Source organism: Trachurus japonicus, chromosome 11 (genome assembly GCF_045865225.1).
Source record: "Trachurus japonicus isolate A0001 chromosome 11, Traja_1.0".
In the NCBI taxonomy this organism is placed as follows: domain Eukaryota; kingdom Metazoa; phylum Chordata; class Actinopteri; order Carangiformes; family Carangidae; genus Trachurus; species Trachurus japonicus.
In genome coordinates this window covers 3,448,144-3,464,569 of record NC_140917.1, presented here as the reverse complement: position 1 = coordinate 3,464,569, position 16,426 = coordinate 3,448,144, and the positions used below count along the sequence as shown (strand labels likewise).

Here is a 16,426-nt window from a genome sequence, read left to right as displayed (position 1 = left end):
GCTGTGTTTCACCAAAATCCCTGCTTTTTTTCTAGAAAGGGAGATAGAGCGTCTATTATGAAAGGTGCTCTGTTTGTATCTGTCGCTCTTCTGACACTCGCATTTCTGGATCAAAGGGCTCGGGCTCGTGTAAGATAAATATATACAACAATAGTTGTTCTATTCACAAAACCACCATCGGGGGCGGGGGGGCGCCACTAAACAACAATAACACAGACGCACCGTGCCGTGTCACAGCCTCTCGCCGCGGAACGTGATGGTCTCTGGGCCACAGCGGCTCAGGAACACCGGCCCCACCGGTGGTCGCGGTCCGTCTGTGGTACGGGTCGGTGATGCCGGTCTGCTTTGACCGAGGGATCATCACATTTTACCGCGGGAGGACCTTGGGGAGGACACGGTGTTGCTCCAGATGAAGACCGGGCGGGACTGTCGGCTGAGAGCTTCCTGTTCGGCATCCACATGCAGAACTCCGTTTGCAAAAGCCGAGTTATGATAAAAACTTCCAGATTGTGAGCTGTCATGAGTTTTTGATCGTCATCAATTTCAGTTCTGCTCGTCGTAGAGTCCCCAAATTTACACATAAAGGTGTGTTAAAGTGTATTTTCATATTTTTTTTTTAAAAAAAGCAAAAAACGTAAAATTACGTTTTTGGCACTCAACGCATGGGAACGAAAAACGAGAAATGACGTGGTTGGCACTCAATGAGTTAACGTGTATTCTTTCAGAAAAGTTTTTTAAAAAAAGGTAGAAAATCCACATCAAGGTGGTTATTTTACTTCATTTTGTCTCTCTCGACAGTAGATTTCTCCTAAATTCACCACAAGTTAACATGCTACTGACATACTGTGCTGTGTCTGTTGTCTGACCCATGTCATGTCAGGTGTCATTGTAAAGCTCTCTCTCTCCTGAACAATTATGTACGCTCCAAAATTCCTCAGTATCCGCAACAAATCATGAAAGTACGATTTACATTAGCAATCTATGTAATTTTACAGTACAAGTCTTTAAAGGCCGTTTTCTCAAAATTAGTTTTTCCTCAGACTCTGAGTTAGAAATCTCCACTTCAGCAGCACTTACATACAACAAACCTTCCAGTTTGATCCCTTTCTATATATTCTGAAGGTTTTTACAGAGGGGTTTGTTGGTATATCATTCATAGGCTGATTTATACAATGTTTTAGTCCTAAAAACATGGCGATATTCAAATTTTTAGGGCTGGTGACAGTATTTTCTCATTTACAGAGTGATAAAAAGAGATATCCAAAATCCCCTCTGTATCCGCTTTCCCGGTTTGAAAGGTAGAATGACGCAACAGCGCCCCCGGTTTTAATGGTAGAAATGCGGTAATGCTGTCCCGGTCTAAATGGGTTAAAAAAAACAGCTGAGAAACCTTTTGTTAGAATTTCTTTAGGGTTAGGTTTTTTTTTTTTTTTTCATATACTCACCCACCTAGTAAGAAGAAGAGCAAGTAAGGAACTTAATAATTAAAGGAACAACAAAGGCAAAACTTTTAAATTAGATCAACAGATAATAAACCTGAAGTAGAGACAGAAGTTAACATTTGAATGAGGGGTAACACTTTATAATAAGTACATACTATTAAGCATTAAATACTGAATTCATCATTTATAACACATGAATACTCAGTGCTTATCAATGATGAGTAAAACATTTTTAACTGTGTTTATAAACTACATACTAATGAGTATTCATATGTTATAAATTAAGAATTCGGTATTTATTAATGCTTAATTAATGCATATTAGTGTCCCTACCCTTAGTTTAAGGTGCATACATGTCTTTAAAATAGAACTAGGAAAAGATAATGGAACGTAGATGAATGCATTTAGCAAGATCCACATTTTTATGAAAAAATAAAGTGACATAAAAAATCCTGCCATTATGACTGACAATTAAAACCTTGGACATTAAAATGTGTGGCCTGTTTGGTCAGAAGACTGTAAATATGCTGTTTGTTTGTTTGTTTGCATCTTACCGAGTCATTTCTTAAAATCTTCTTCTCTCCCTGGAGAAATTCTGAGATATCTTCATTGAAATATTTGCCCTCCATGCAGTTTTCTGGGGAAATGTTTCTCCATTCTTCTCCATACAATGCTGACATCTTTTCAACAGTGTCATCATCATCATCACCATCACCATCGTTCTCATTTTCTTCTTCTTTATCTGAATTATTCTTATGAATAGTATAGTAGGACCAGACCTCATCTTCCCAGTCCTATAACCAGTAAAATAATGATGTTTTAGTTTTTTTTAATATTAGATATCATTTCATTATCAACAAGTCAAGTCAAAAACAAACTCAGCTAAATTTACCTTTGTTGTAATGAACTCAATTTCTGCCTCATACTCTGAGTTTTTCGTGTTGGCCTCCACTTTAATCATGACTGTGGTACATGCCTTGATAGTTCCAGTGGGCAGAAGATTCTTCTTACCAATGACAGCATTTATCAGAGAGCTCTTTCCAGCTCCAGTTTTACCAAACACACCAACCTGCTCCCTCTTGTCTGTCTTCAACTTGCAGATTTTAGTCCTGTTGTACAAGAATGTAAATGTGTGAAGTTGTATATTTATTTGGAAAATATACAAACATTGAATAGTGTATCAAAATCAGGAAGACATTTGTTTTATAACTCACGCTAATTTCGGAAGAAAAAAACGATCATATCAATTTATTTCCAAATGCATTGTAAACAAAAATTTGGAAACTCTATACTTACTCCAGGAATTCACTGAACGTTGTGCTTGAAAGTTTATCCTCGACATTGTCCATTGTCTTTTTCACCTCAAACAGTATGGTTGCTAGCAAAGTAAAAGTTAAAAGTTATAGAATCATGAATAGTGGGTCAAGGTTATTCACAATGATTGATACAGATTAGTAACAATGCTGTTGACTGCTTGACATGTTCACAGACCTGAATCAGTGAAAAAGCACTATTTACCAAGGAAAAGAATTTCATAAACCCATAGATGGCTGTAGGTTGCCACCGTTTAGAAAATAATAAAAAAAAATACCTGAGTATGACATATCCACCGTATGCTCTTTGCTGGATTGTCGTTTCCTGGCTGGTGAATGGAGTTTGCTTGACTCGTCCAGATGATCCAGCTTTCTCTTTCCTTATTGAATTTTTTTATTTAAAAAAAAGGAGGAAAGAATTAAAACAAAGACAAAGGTTTGCTGCGTGTGCCTCTCACAGGATTAAAACTTGGCTTTAAAGGAGACATATTCTACCCCTTTGTCTGTGATATGCTTCGGTCAAAATACCCTGAGGATCAAACATCACAGCTCTTTTCATCCTCTCTAAACAGCCCTGTTCAGAACGGCTGGTTTCAGACCCTGTCCCTTTAAATGCAAATAAACCACTGGTCACCCCGTCCCCTTCTACAGGTACCTCTACTCACAGGTAGGAGTGGTATTTAGAAAACTAATGACATCATTGGATGACAACTGAGGGAACCGCTCGTAAAACCACATGGATTTCGACCTCAGGAGCCTGAAAATTACTGATTTATTTGTCAATTATCACATTTTGGGGTCCAGAAGGCAGCCACCTACATATATGTTAAAGAGCTTTCAAAAAGTGGCACTTCCATAATAAGTCTCCTTTAATCAGTGTTGGGCACCTTACTTAAAAAAAAGTAATTAATTATAGTTACTAGTTACTTTCCCCCAAAAGTAACTGAGTTAGTAACGGAGTTACTACATGGTAAGAGTAATTAATTACCAGGAAGAGTAACTATAGCGTTATTATTCTTTCTTTTTTTTAAATAAAATGCTCAAATATGTCAAATTACTAAGGCCCAATTCCGATTCTATTTTTCATCCCTACCCCTACCCCTAGCCCTTAACCCTTGCCCTTGAAACGGAGCTACAAGGAGTAGGGTTGAAAGTCAACCCCTACGAATTGGGACACCACTTCAACAATCACATGCGTCATCAGTAGTCTCTGCTGGCTTTCATATAAGCAGACGTGACGAGCTTTTGCCACAAATCCTCTATTCAGAACCACGTTAACTTAATAAAATAAAATAAAATTTAGTGAAGAATGATCGGTTCATTGTAAAACATTTATTTATTGATGTAAATGTGGTGATTTCTGTATAGGCTACAGATCCCCCAGTGCTGCTTCTGTGTCCAAAACACATGAAGCTTCACTTTTAATTCAAACAAATTAATGCAACAATTGTTACATTTCATCAATGAGATGAGCATTTATCTACTAAAAAGAATGTAACTACGCGGCGGTAAACCTTTAAAACCCTGCGGGTAAGTTAATTAGCGTCCGTCTTTTCTACCGGGACGAGGTCGGGAGGTTGGCCGGCTGACGAGCTCTCCGGACGGGGTGGTGTCTCTGTGACGAGCCGTTGATCTGCTCCACAGGTGGAGGCTCCAACGTGGAGCTTCACTTCTCCGAAAAACATCGGAGCAAACGTCTAAACAGCCTCATGTGGATAAACCGACCGCACATTGGGGATCTAAACAGCTACTTTCTCGCATGAAAAAATATTAAAACTTAACAAAATGACGTAATAACAGCGCTACAGTGAGAAATAAATCAGCTGCCGGTTGCCGCAAGATGCATTCTGGGAAACTTGCCATAGCCCTCGGTCCGTAGTGTGCCCCTGAAAAATCTCCGTTTCGAGGGCGAGATAGCCCTACCACTTCCCCCTAACCCTCGTCTGAACCAGAATTGGGACACCCCTACCACTTCACGTGAACGCGCAAAACTAAGGGTTAGGGCCAAGGGCTAGGGCTAAGGGGAGAATCGGAATTCGGCCTTAGACTTCTCTCCCTAACTCCCTTTATCTGCAATTAACCAACTTGCTCACACAGGCATGCTCTGCAAAGTGCTGTATCACTCCGCCATCAGCTGTTTGGATCAGTGGTGTGTGGAAGAGACGGAGTGACAAAAGGCTTTTTTCCGAACAGTTGAATAACTGAAAATAAATAACGTACACTGAAAATGGACCTGAGCAGGATTTTCCCGCGGCCATGCTACATTTTCACCTTAAAGCAGAAGTAAGCGATCCGGTCGTTTTGGCTAATGCTGCGTTCCAGGCAGGCTTTTGAAACCGTAAATTACAGCTTCAAGTCACAACTTACGACTTTGTAGCGTTCCAGTCAACCCACTCGTGTTTTTCCGACCTGTTTTACCTGTGAAAGTCACTATAACGGCCACTCGTAACTTCCGACCCGTGAACTCGTACCAGATCGAACTGGTATGACTTCACAGGTCGGAAAAACACGAGTTACGAGTTGCCTTGAACGCACCATAACAGTCCTCGTCCCTACGTCACCACATTCACGGCGTCCCTTGGCTGCACACACACCTGCATGCCGTTCTCTCTCCTCATTGGATAAAACTTGTAGGATACGAGAAAAGTTTTCTCCTGGGCTCAGAGCAGAGCAGAGGGACTGACAGACCCGTGTTTTGGTCCAAACACTCTATGTAAGTCTAATGTAATTTGTTTGGCCATGCTGCAATAAAGGCTTTTTAAAATCACCTTCCTACTCTGAGTGCCTCAGTTCCCGCTACCACCCAGTATTTGGATCCTCACACTGAAGAGCACCAGAGGTAGAGACAAGAGACAAAGACAACTGATACCCATGCAGCACTCCATGCAAGTTTTTTGATTAAACTTTATGTAAGTGATTGCTGTCGGAAGATATAACTAGGGGTGGGACGATATGGGTAACTCACGATTCGATACTGTGGCGATATTTGGCCCACGATAATGATAATATCACGATACACGATATCTGCGATATTCGATATATTGCAAGAAATTTCATCAACGATATATCACGATATACTGTATGTGACTGAAAAAAAAAACATAAAAAGGAAAAATTCTCATGCATTTATTCCAAAACTTCGTACAATGTACAAATGAATAAACACTGTACAGCTGGAGACATTAAAGTGCATGAACATTAATAACATGTCTTATGTAAACCAGGACAGTGCTTTATGATACTTAAAAGTCAGTAGCAACTTGTTTTATGTAATTTTCCATTCATGGTATTTAAAAAATCAGCTGTCAGAGAGAGAGCAGCCTCTTTGGTGATAAGAAGAACAAGTTCTCTAGTGTAGGACATGAGGAGAAAAAACATGCAGGTTTTCTGTAACATTATAAGACAGCGCCCCCCCCCCGTCCCTCACCAGGCTGAATGAACGGCCGATTGGGGAAAAAAAACAAAAAACTCTCTAGTCGAAGCAGCAGCTCTACGTCGCGCACAACCGCAACAACGGCAACTACAGCAACTACAACTTCCTCCTACAAATGTACGACCGTCGGTGTGACGTGCAGACGCAGTGGGACGACTCCTCAGTCCATAGGTGCGTTCGAGATGAGCCAGGCGTGCGCAGAATCGATCGCCGGTGACCAGCGCACAATGCATGCCGGTTAGATTTGTGTCCGACTTGATCCCGACTTGCTCTGACGTCATGCACGCGCCTGCAACGATAACCTCACGAGATCAAGGCGGCCGCAGTTTTTAGAGCCAGGCGCCGCAGTTGCTCTCCACCGACTGCAACCGCCTGCAGCCTCAGGGCATGATGGGAAACGCACCGGATCATGAGCTGATTGGCTCTTAGTTAGGACTGCAAACACTACGTGTTGTTGTATAATGCTAGATTATATGAATTTCATGTTGTAGGCCTATACTGCTTAAAAAAATATTCACACTGAATCAAACTTATATCCTGAGAAATATATTGGTTATTTATTGGACAATTGCAGTACAGCATAAGAAATCTATACTTTGGTGACTTCCTGTTTGTATTGACGGCGGCTGGAAACTGTCCGACTTGACTGCAGCTTTCTGTCACCGCCCCCTGCTGCTGCCGCCTGCTCTCGCCGACCGTCCAGGCGAGGCGCAGTTCATCTCGAACGAGCCTCATGAGTTTCATGTCTCAGACCGGATCATGTAAATCAAGCTGCAGAAACATCCGGGGGACGGGAGCGTCGCGGTAACCGTAGTAACTCACACACACACAGAGACACACATACGCCTGTCTGTGTGGTTGCTGTATATTTTACCTTCGCAAAACAGTTCTTGCAGATTATATTCTTTATCCAGTGTTGTCTCCTGTCATCTGTTTCGTAACAGCCAAAGTGGGTCCACACTTCAGAGTGGAAACTCTGGTGGAAACTTGCGGGTGGGTCTTCTTCTTCTGTTGTTGTTCTGCTGTTGTTGTTCCGCTACTCACGCCTACTTTACCCTCATTTACGGGATTAGCGCCCCCACAAAAAGGACAGGAGAGATTAAGTACTGACGGTGAAAAAAAAAAGTACTGACGGTGACAACGGGGTAAATCCATAATGTGTGTTGTAACAAAATATCGATATTTGCCGTCAGTGTATCGATTATTTATTGCGACAGAGAGCACAACAATATATTGCAATATCGATTTTTTTCCCCACCCCTAGATATAACTATTTAAGACTTATATTAACACAAATATATCACTTACTTCTGCTTTAATTAAAAAGCTCTGGAGTAATTGTGATCGTTAACTACATGACTTGTGACTTGTTACGAGTGAGAATGGAGGCTCTCTGCCTTCACCTGGCGTCTCATGGCTGAAAACCAACCTTGTAACATCAGTGTAGCAGGCTACCTGACCGCCGCCCCCAAAGCGACCAGACTTAGTTCCTCTCTAAACGGGTGTATTTGGCCTATTTTCTGATGGTACTTCTGGAGTCAAGTAACACTGAGTAACAACGCCAATAACGGTAACGGCGTTGTAACGGGAGAAACAGTAATTTACTTGATTAGTCGTTACTGAAAAACTAGTGCCGTTAGTAACACTGTTTATTTTAACGCTGTTATTCCCATCACTGCCTACTGTTAATATTTAGTAACAGACATTAAATACATCTTACCTTTACCTTTGTAACTGATGGACGGCCCAACCTGAGGATGAACATAAACAGGTTATTAAAACAGTGTTTGATTAATCATACTAGCGTTTTCAAACAAAGCTCTGAATACATATTACAGTTCAAACAGTAATATTTTCATCTGATCAAAGTCTGGAAAACAACTAGCAAGTAGAGTAGAAAAGGCCTCACAAGTGTTTATATTCATTGTCAGCAAAATCTCAGTCAACAACACTTCGATGCAGTGAAACAACTGATCAGTCAAACTTTGTTTCAGACATTGTTTCTCACTGTCGTCTCATATATACATACCGTAGGTACTTATGGAAAATGGTTTGCTGTTCACATTGATATGTCAAATTCTCAGAAAATACTGTCAAACTGTGACATACTACGACAAAATGCTGTGTTAAAGGGATAGTTCACCCTAGAATGATATTTCGCTCATTATCTACTCACTCTCATGTTGACTAAGGGCTGGAAGAATTCTCAGAGTCCACCGTCCCTTCTCTGAGTTACAGGGGGTCTTGGCGTAGCAGTGCATGTCCATATAACGGTTGCAAAGGGACACCAGAGCTCTTCGTAAAAAAACACACACAAAAAAACATCCAAATACCTCCATGATGCTCGTATGTAATGTCCGTCTTGTGCTGAAGCCCCAAATTGCGTAATTGTCCCGAAAAAAATTAAATAAGTCTATATTTTAAGCTTGTTTGTAGCGGAAGCTTCTCGAAGCTCCTCTTCCTGGTCCGTCCAAATCTCGCGTGATTCGCAGTAACCGCACTGACGCTGGCGCAAATCACGCGAGATTTGGACGGACCAGGAAGAGGAGCTTCGAGAAGCTTCCGCTACAAACAAGCTTAAAATATAGACTTTTTTAATTTTTTTCGGGACAATTACGCAATTTGGGGCTTCAGCACAAGACGGACATTACATACGAGCATCATGGAGGTATTTGGATGTTTTTTTGTGTGTGTTTTTTTACGAAGAGCTCTGGTGTCCCTTTGCAACCGTTATATGGACGTGCACTGCTACGCCAAGACCCCCTGTAACTCAGAGAAGGGACGGTGGACTCTGAGAATTCTTCCAGCCCTTAGTCAACATGAGGGTGAGTAGATAATGAGCGAAATATCATTCTAGGGTGAACTATCCCTTTAACATGCCAACTTTGAAAGGTGACAGATAACACACCTGAAGGTCTATGTTGTTCTTACCTGAGCAGACTCAGCACCTTCCTCATGCTGTTGACACAGCAGGTAAAGTTTAACATGTAAATATTGAGAAGCCATGAGAGTAAAACCTGTTTACACACAATTAATCTTTTAGATAACACCAAACTGTGAGAAACTACATTCAACTTACCTGAGGAGAAGAAACAACTGTTTGCAGACGTGTTGCCTGTTGCTCTGCCTGGTGATAGTTGTTAATAATTCTTAATCAATGACAGTAAATAGATTTTTTTTTAATTCTATGAATCCCTTGAGTTTATCTGTGGGTGTCATCAGGCCTGTAACAGCATGAATCCCCATAAAATAAATTTAAGACACTAAGCAATGCAGAACATTACCTTTAGTTTCTCTAGTTTCACCTTGAATTTTATACTTGGTCCAATTTTTGTGATCAGTTTTGCAATGTCCTGATCAGTAAGCCTATAAAAAGTGTCCTCTTCAACTTCTTCATCTGTAATTTAAAAAATATTAAGTTTAATCTCAGTCATGAAAAATTAAAATCCAAAAATATTTTCAATTTCTTAAGCCTTTATAGGGAACTCATTGAAATACTTTGAAATTCAAAATTTCAGCCTTAGATTGTTATTTTTGAACATAAACAAATTTTTCATTTTCATGTAGAAATTGAAGGTCATCGAAGTGACCATTTTTGGTTGCTTGCCCGTTTGTGGCAAAGAAAAATTCCAAGAAGTGTATGTATAGAAAATATAAGAAAAACACATAAAGTGCAAGAATTATTTAGTTTTAGAACATGTATGTAAACTGAAAATTTTACAGAACAGCAGTACTCAAACACTTACATTATAAATTATAATAATCTGGTCATTTTCCTGTGTTTTTCTTTGCTAATTTCAATCTAAATCTCAGTGCTTCTTACACTAAGATTTAGATTTTAATAACCCGCAACACACTACACAAGAGTCACGGATATATGTATGGTTCTCTCTAACACATAAAAAAAAAATTGAATTTGGCAAAGGTCTTTCCAAAAGTCCATGGTATGTAAACTTTTAAGCAACTTGTAAGCTTCAGGATTACACTGAGGAACAAAGCTGCAGGTTCATGTCTTTGCTACTAGATATTGAGATGTCTCAGTATTAGTAGGTCATATCAGTAACTGAAACACAGTTATAGCCAACTTTACCTTTAAATCTTTGTATCCATTTGCTGAGATCCCACTCAGTTAACTTGTTACGAACAAATTCATCCATGCCTATAAGAAACTGAAAGAAAAACAAATAAGAACAATAGTAAGTGGTCAGTGTTGTATGAAAACAATATACACTTGAATTCATACTAACATTAAAAACCAAATATTTAAACAAGATACCATCCAAGCACTTGCAGTGGGTAATATGGAAGGATGTAAATAAATAACTCAGACAGGTTTCAATATATCTTTAAATACTTCTTAAAGGGGAACTCCGGTTTTTTGACACCTGACCTTATTTATAGGTGTAATTATGCTCATATACTCACACAGACACTTGTAGTGCAGCTTGGAGTCCTTCGGACGTATTTAGATCCAACCGATTATGACCGCAGCGCACAGGGGCCACAGCAATGCAGCCTCGACATATACATTATCTGCCACGAAACTCGCTCAAAAACGGGGCGGCAGTGGCTCAGGCAGTAGAGCGGGTCGTCCAATGATCCCGCTTCTCTCCCAGTCTCCGGCAAGACACCTTACCCAACTTGCCTCGTCTGAATGCGTATGAATGATCATGGTGGTGGTCGGAGGGGCCGTTTGGCGCACATTGGCAGCCACGCTTCCGTCGGTCTGCCCCAGGGCAGCTGTGGCTACACACGTAGTTTACCAACACCGGTGTGAATGTGGTATGAATGAAAGCGTCTTTGGGTCATTGAAAAGCGCTATATAAATTGAATGAATAATAATAATAATAATTAAAAAAAAAACTTGAATTCCCCTTTAAGATGGCAGCCTGTCAGTTTATCAAAAATTGCCATGTGTTTGAACAAAATTTGAATGTCCTCACAACAGATTTTATGGTATATATTTTGTCATCTTCAGGCAAAATTGTAATGTAAATATGATGTCTTAGGATGAAAAAATGTGTTAAGTCAACTGTAGCACTACCTTTTGATCTATCAACAACATTTTTTTTTTTTTTTAATTCTGCACAAAAGCTATACAATTTTTTATCACAAGCTGTATTAGCTCAGGTCATTTGGGTGACTCAGAGCTGCACCACAAGTCAGCTCTTCCTCCTCTCTGTGCTTGTATAACAGGTAAACTGGTAACAGGTTAACAGACTGTGCTCTATGGAGGTATACACAGATTTTAAATTGGAATACTATTTTAAAAACCATTGAGATTTTCTTTACGACAATGTTTCACTTACTGAATCTGACATTAAAAGGTTGCCTATACAAAATGTAAACAAAACCTCTCACCTCTGCATATTCTTTCTGTTTACTTTCAATGTGACATGTTGGGCAATTATGAAGTATGAAAAAATGTAAATTTAGGTTAGTGTACTCACATTTTGTCTGTTCCTCTTCAACACACAAACATGTCTCTACTTCCTGGTGCTTGATCTACAACTAACCCTTTATATCATTCAGTCTCCACCTCTCACCTGCCTTCTCTCCTCCCCACCCACAGAGCAGTGCAGCAATGACTATAGGAATTTATAAATACATTTAGAAAGAAATATTATTACCAGAGTCTGATCCAGGCTTTTTCCCCCTAGTCTTTTTTTTAATCTTGAAAAGAGAAAAAAATGCTACATTTTCCTCCCATAATATCAAAGTTAAATTAAAGCAAAAATATCACTCTTTTGAAACAACAAATAAACATTCAATGTAATTAATAAGATAACAAATATCTCACCTGATCTCTTGTGCCACCGATGGACAGCCAGACTTAAGGACATACACACATACATATTTGACTCTTTTTAAACAGTATTTGATTAAGAAATCGTATCCACATAAGTTAAACATATTTACAATTCAAACACCAACATTTTCATTATTGTTCTCATCTAATCTGGGATGAGTTTGGCAAAATCCTTAGATCCATTGAGACAATTCTAAAAATATAACTATTTTGTCAAGACACTGTCTCAAATACATAATATCTATGACCTGCTTTGAGTGGTTGTTGGGACTAGAAAACTGTGATAAAACAACAGTCCATTTATTCCTGACAGTCCAAACATGAGATGATTAACTAAGGAAAAAAGAAGTAACTCTTTGTTTTAACTTTATAAGGTATTTAGAGTCAAGCACAATAACTTCAGTCCTCTCTGAGTAAACCAAGCTCCTTTGTCTCTCTCTCATCCCCTTAAGTGCCTCACATTTGGTTTCTTGTCTTTTGGTTCTGCAACATGACACACAACGCCATAGCCAGCCACTCAACCACATTTACACAGCTGATAACTCAGACAAACCCATCCCATCCATTTGGTCTCTGTGAAAATGGTCTCTTTATTCGTTCCTTTTGTCACGACTTATGAGCCAGGTTGTGACACTGTTGAATGCATCCGTGTTCTCGCATTATTTGCACAAATGCAAAAAACAAATTGAGGAAAAAGGGTGTGTCTTGTTTATCCTGAGGAGGAACTGCCTGAAGGCACATGAGATACATTATGTTTCATACCAACAGTATTGGGTGTGGTTGGTTGATACCCTGACACTGTTAATAATAACTGTGGATCACATAGCAGGATCCAAATTTTACAGAAAAAGATATTTGGTGTACAAGAAGACTTTGATTAGAGGTTTTGAGCCTATAGCAGGTTTCCTTTTTTATAATAGGTATTACCCCTGTTTTCTCCCAGTCTTTGGTCACAGTATTGTTTACTGGCTGGTGACTGACAATTGTTGATGTTGTTGTTAACAATATCAAAACTTAATAATTTATTTAACTATTTTATCATTTAGACAGTGTTTGGTCACGTAATTATATTCATACAGGCTTTGTCCTTTAACAAACACACATAATTCAAACTTTTGTGTGCTCATCTGACCTGGGATAAGTTTGTCTGACCAGGAATGATTCTAGGATCAGAGCTTTAGGGGTACTGAGCACCCAATATGTCATGTCACAAAACTGTAAACAATTTAGATTAAAAAAAGACACTAACTCTGATAATCTGTTCTTAACTCTTTCGCGACCATTGACGAGTAAACTCGTCACAGCCTGCCGAACGTTCACGACCATTGACGAGTTAACTCGTCAAAACCGTTTTTTTTGTTTTTTTTTTACAGATTACGATAATAGACACTCTGATGTACCCTGTGTGTGAATATGGTAGTCCTCTGATATGTAAAACTGTTTTAAACTACAATCCAAACAAAATGTTTTTTATAAACTGTGTGATCTTGGTTTTGTTTGAGTAATCGTTCTCCTTGAATGCTGCTCTGGGGACAGCGTACAGCGCTGTGCGGCTGTCGGCTACAGTGTTGCGACTTTCTTGCTGAATCTGGCAACTTTCCAAACCCTCTTGGCGACCTTTTTTCTGACAAAAGCGACCGACGACAAATCTGGCGAGTTTTTCCGGTGCTGTTACAAACGTTTCTGGTTTGGAGACTCGGATCTGAAAGCCCGTTATCACTGCTGTTTTCACGGCGCTGTGCAGCAGAGCGGGCGCTGTGCAGCGGGTGCTGTGTCCGGCCGCCCCCGCCCCCGAGCACTCATCGTCCGGCCAGTCACACAGGAGTGTCACGGAGCTGCTGTGCTGCAGCCAGAGACCCGCACCGCTGCACCGCTGCTCTCCACGCCGCCACACCCCCCAGATTTGCCTACAAATATATTAATTTAGCCGTAGAAATGATTTGGGAGACATGCCCCACTGCAGATTACCGGTAAAATGAGCCGATTGCCACTTGACACAAAAGTGCATTTTTCTCTGAAACTAGAGCGGGAGCTCCGTTTTTGGAGAAACCCAGCTCTCTTCTTCTACTTCGTACTCACGAACGAAACCGCGGAAAAACTCGCCGTTTTTTCGAGGAGCACGTTGGAAAGTCACTCTTCAACCACGTGAAGACCGTTTGTTTCCAGGTGATGTACAGAGTTCGGTTCGACGTGAGAAAAAGGTAAACAAATAGCCAAAAACATGTGGTCCTGAGCGGATGTGCTGAGGAATTAGTGTGGTCGTGAAAGAGTTAACGTTATGGAGACCATACAGATCCTATGGATATGATAAAAAGGCACACGCTATCATTATCTATTTAAAATATTTGAAGGTTTCCAGGTGTGACTGGATGCATAAATACACACACTTGCCCATCACATTATAATGGAGAAAAATTGAACATATGTAAACACAAATTTGGAGACTGTGAAGACATTTAGGTGTTGCTTTTCAGAAAATATTAAATACCGGAAGGGTTGGGACAGCTGAGAAGATTTACTTTATTTAGTTTTTAGAAGACTAACTAGCTAAATTAATTTTTATTTTTTTCTGTTCGTAAGCTTGTGACAAAAGAATTTCCCTCTGGGAATCAATAAAGTTATTATGATTCTGATATCACATGCCAAATGTGATACTGATGCTGTTAAATTAGGTGGGGCAGGTTAAACAACATTGTGAGTATTACACCACACCCGTTTGAACTACATTTGTATATCTAATCTCTAGTTGCTGCCAAGTTCCTGTTTTTGCCTGTTGAGTTCCCTTTGCACAAACACGCACACAGAATAAATGTTAAAGCTACAACTTGGTAAGTTGACGAAAGTGAAAGTAAAGATGCACCGTCAGGTTCCTCTATGAACCTCTTCCAAGCCTTTTTGCTTGTTGTCATAGTGAATCATGTTATCTGTGTTCTATTGATGAGGGCTTTTTATCTCATTGGCTCTCATTTATCAAATGTGCGTGTATACACGCCAAATAATAATAATAAAACTCCTCCCTACCCCCCCTCACCCTTTGGCTGACACTGACACTGGCCTTTGCTCTAAGTTTCACAGCTTTTTTCAGGCCAAGGTCAATTCTATCCACCAGCGGTTCCTGGCACCTCCATCCTCCCCTCTGATGTCTCCATCACAGGATGATGCTGCCCCGGTCACATGTGCCTCCTTCTCCTCCTTCACCCCAGTTAATGCTACTCAACTAAGTCAGTTGGTCACCAAGGCCAAGGCCTCCACTTGCTCCCTTGACCCCCCATGCCACAGCTCTGGTCAAGGCCTGCCTCCCGTCTGTCAGCTCTCACATTACGGGCATTGTCAATGCATCACTTCTGTCTGGTTCGGTCCCCATCAGTTTGAAAACCGCCTATCTCACTCCCATCCTGAAAAAGGTTGGCTTAGACCCCACTGACCTTGGCTATCATCGACCAATCTCCAACCTTCCTTTCATCAGTAAGACATTCGAGAGAGCAGTTGCCACCCAGCTCCACCATCACATGTCCACCAATAAATTGTATGAACCATTTCAATCTGCCTACAAGACCCACCACAGCACTGAGACTGCCCTCGTGAGGATCTCAAACAACCTCCTGAGAGCTGCGGATTCTGGCTACATCAGCATTCTGGTCCTGTTGGACCTTACTGCTGCCTCCGACACAGTCTCCAACTCCATTCTCCTGACCCGCCTTTCCACCCATGTTGGACTCACTGGTACTGCTCTGTCCTGCTTCCACTCCTACTTGTCTGACAGAAAACAGTTCTTCACAATTAATGGATCCAGCTCTCACCCTGCCCCAGTTGACTACGGTGTGCCCAATGGGGCAGTTGAGAAGTTAAGTCACTTCCGCGTCCAAAAAACTGCAATCCCCTCGGCTTCCTCTGGGCGCTGGTGTCAGAAGGGAGCATTCTCCATAGACCCCCATGTTAAAATCGCCGACTTTACATCCTCAATAAACATGATCAAAGCCTGGTGTCAGCACGTTTTTTTGGTCTCAATCGATAGTTTCTACCCCCGCACACACTCTGAGGGGGGTGAATTTTTTTAAAACTCTACCGTTTTACTGTTATTAGGTTAAAACTCTGGCCAATTTGGGCGCGGAAACATTGAGTGACAGGTCCGGAGCGGTCCGGAGACAGGCTGCTTCGAGGCCAGTGGGCGGGTTCTCGGCCGGCCAATCCAACATGGCGCTGTTCAGGCCGCCATATTTGAGTCACAAAAACGACTCCCCAAAACCAATGGGTGACGTCACGGATGCTACGTCCATTCTTTTTACAGTCTATGGGTGTGTCACAAGGTTCTGTCCTTGGCCCCCTCCTCTTCACCATCTACATGCTCCCACTCGGTCAGATCATCCGTCGTCATGGCTTAAATTTCCACTGCTATGCTGATGATTCCCAACTGTATCTCAGCACATCA

General features: G+C 40.9%; 2 protein-coding genes across 2 annotated transcripts in view; one reads left to right on the top strand and one right to left on the bottom strand.

The window, feature by feature from the left end:
- The window catches only part of LOC146977902 (nuclear GTPase SLIP-GC-like), a 47,413-nt gene extending 31,706 nt beyond the window's left edge, over nucleotides 1–15,707 (bottom strand). Inside the window, exons 1-6 of the mRNA XM_085790530.1 lie at nucleotides 15,597–15,707; nucleotides 9,120–9,146; nucleotides 7,909–7,939; nucleotides 2,739–2,820; nucleotides 2,335–2,551; nucleotides 1,997–2,236 (exon numbers count right to left, since the gene is read on the bottom strand). Coding sequence (XP_085646656.1) covers nucleotides 1,997–2,236; nucleotides 2,335–2,551; nucleotides 2,739–2,820; nucleotides 7,909–7,939; nucleotides 9,120–9,146; nucleotides 15,597–15,707 — 708 coding nt within the window. The remainder of the gene's footprint in view (nucleotides 1–1,996; nucleotides 2,237–2,334; nucleotides 2,552–2,738; nucleotides 2,821–7,908; nucleotides 7,940–9,119; nucleotides 9,147–15,596) is intronic.
- The window catches only part of LOC146977901 (flotillin-1), a 364,493-nt gene that overhangs the window by 196,977 nt on the left and 151,090 nt on the right, over nucleotides 1–16,426 (top strand). The window lies entirely within an intron of this gene.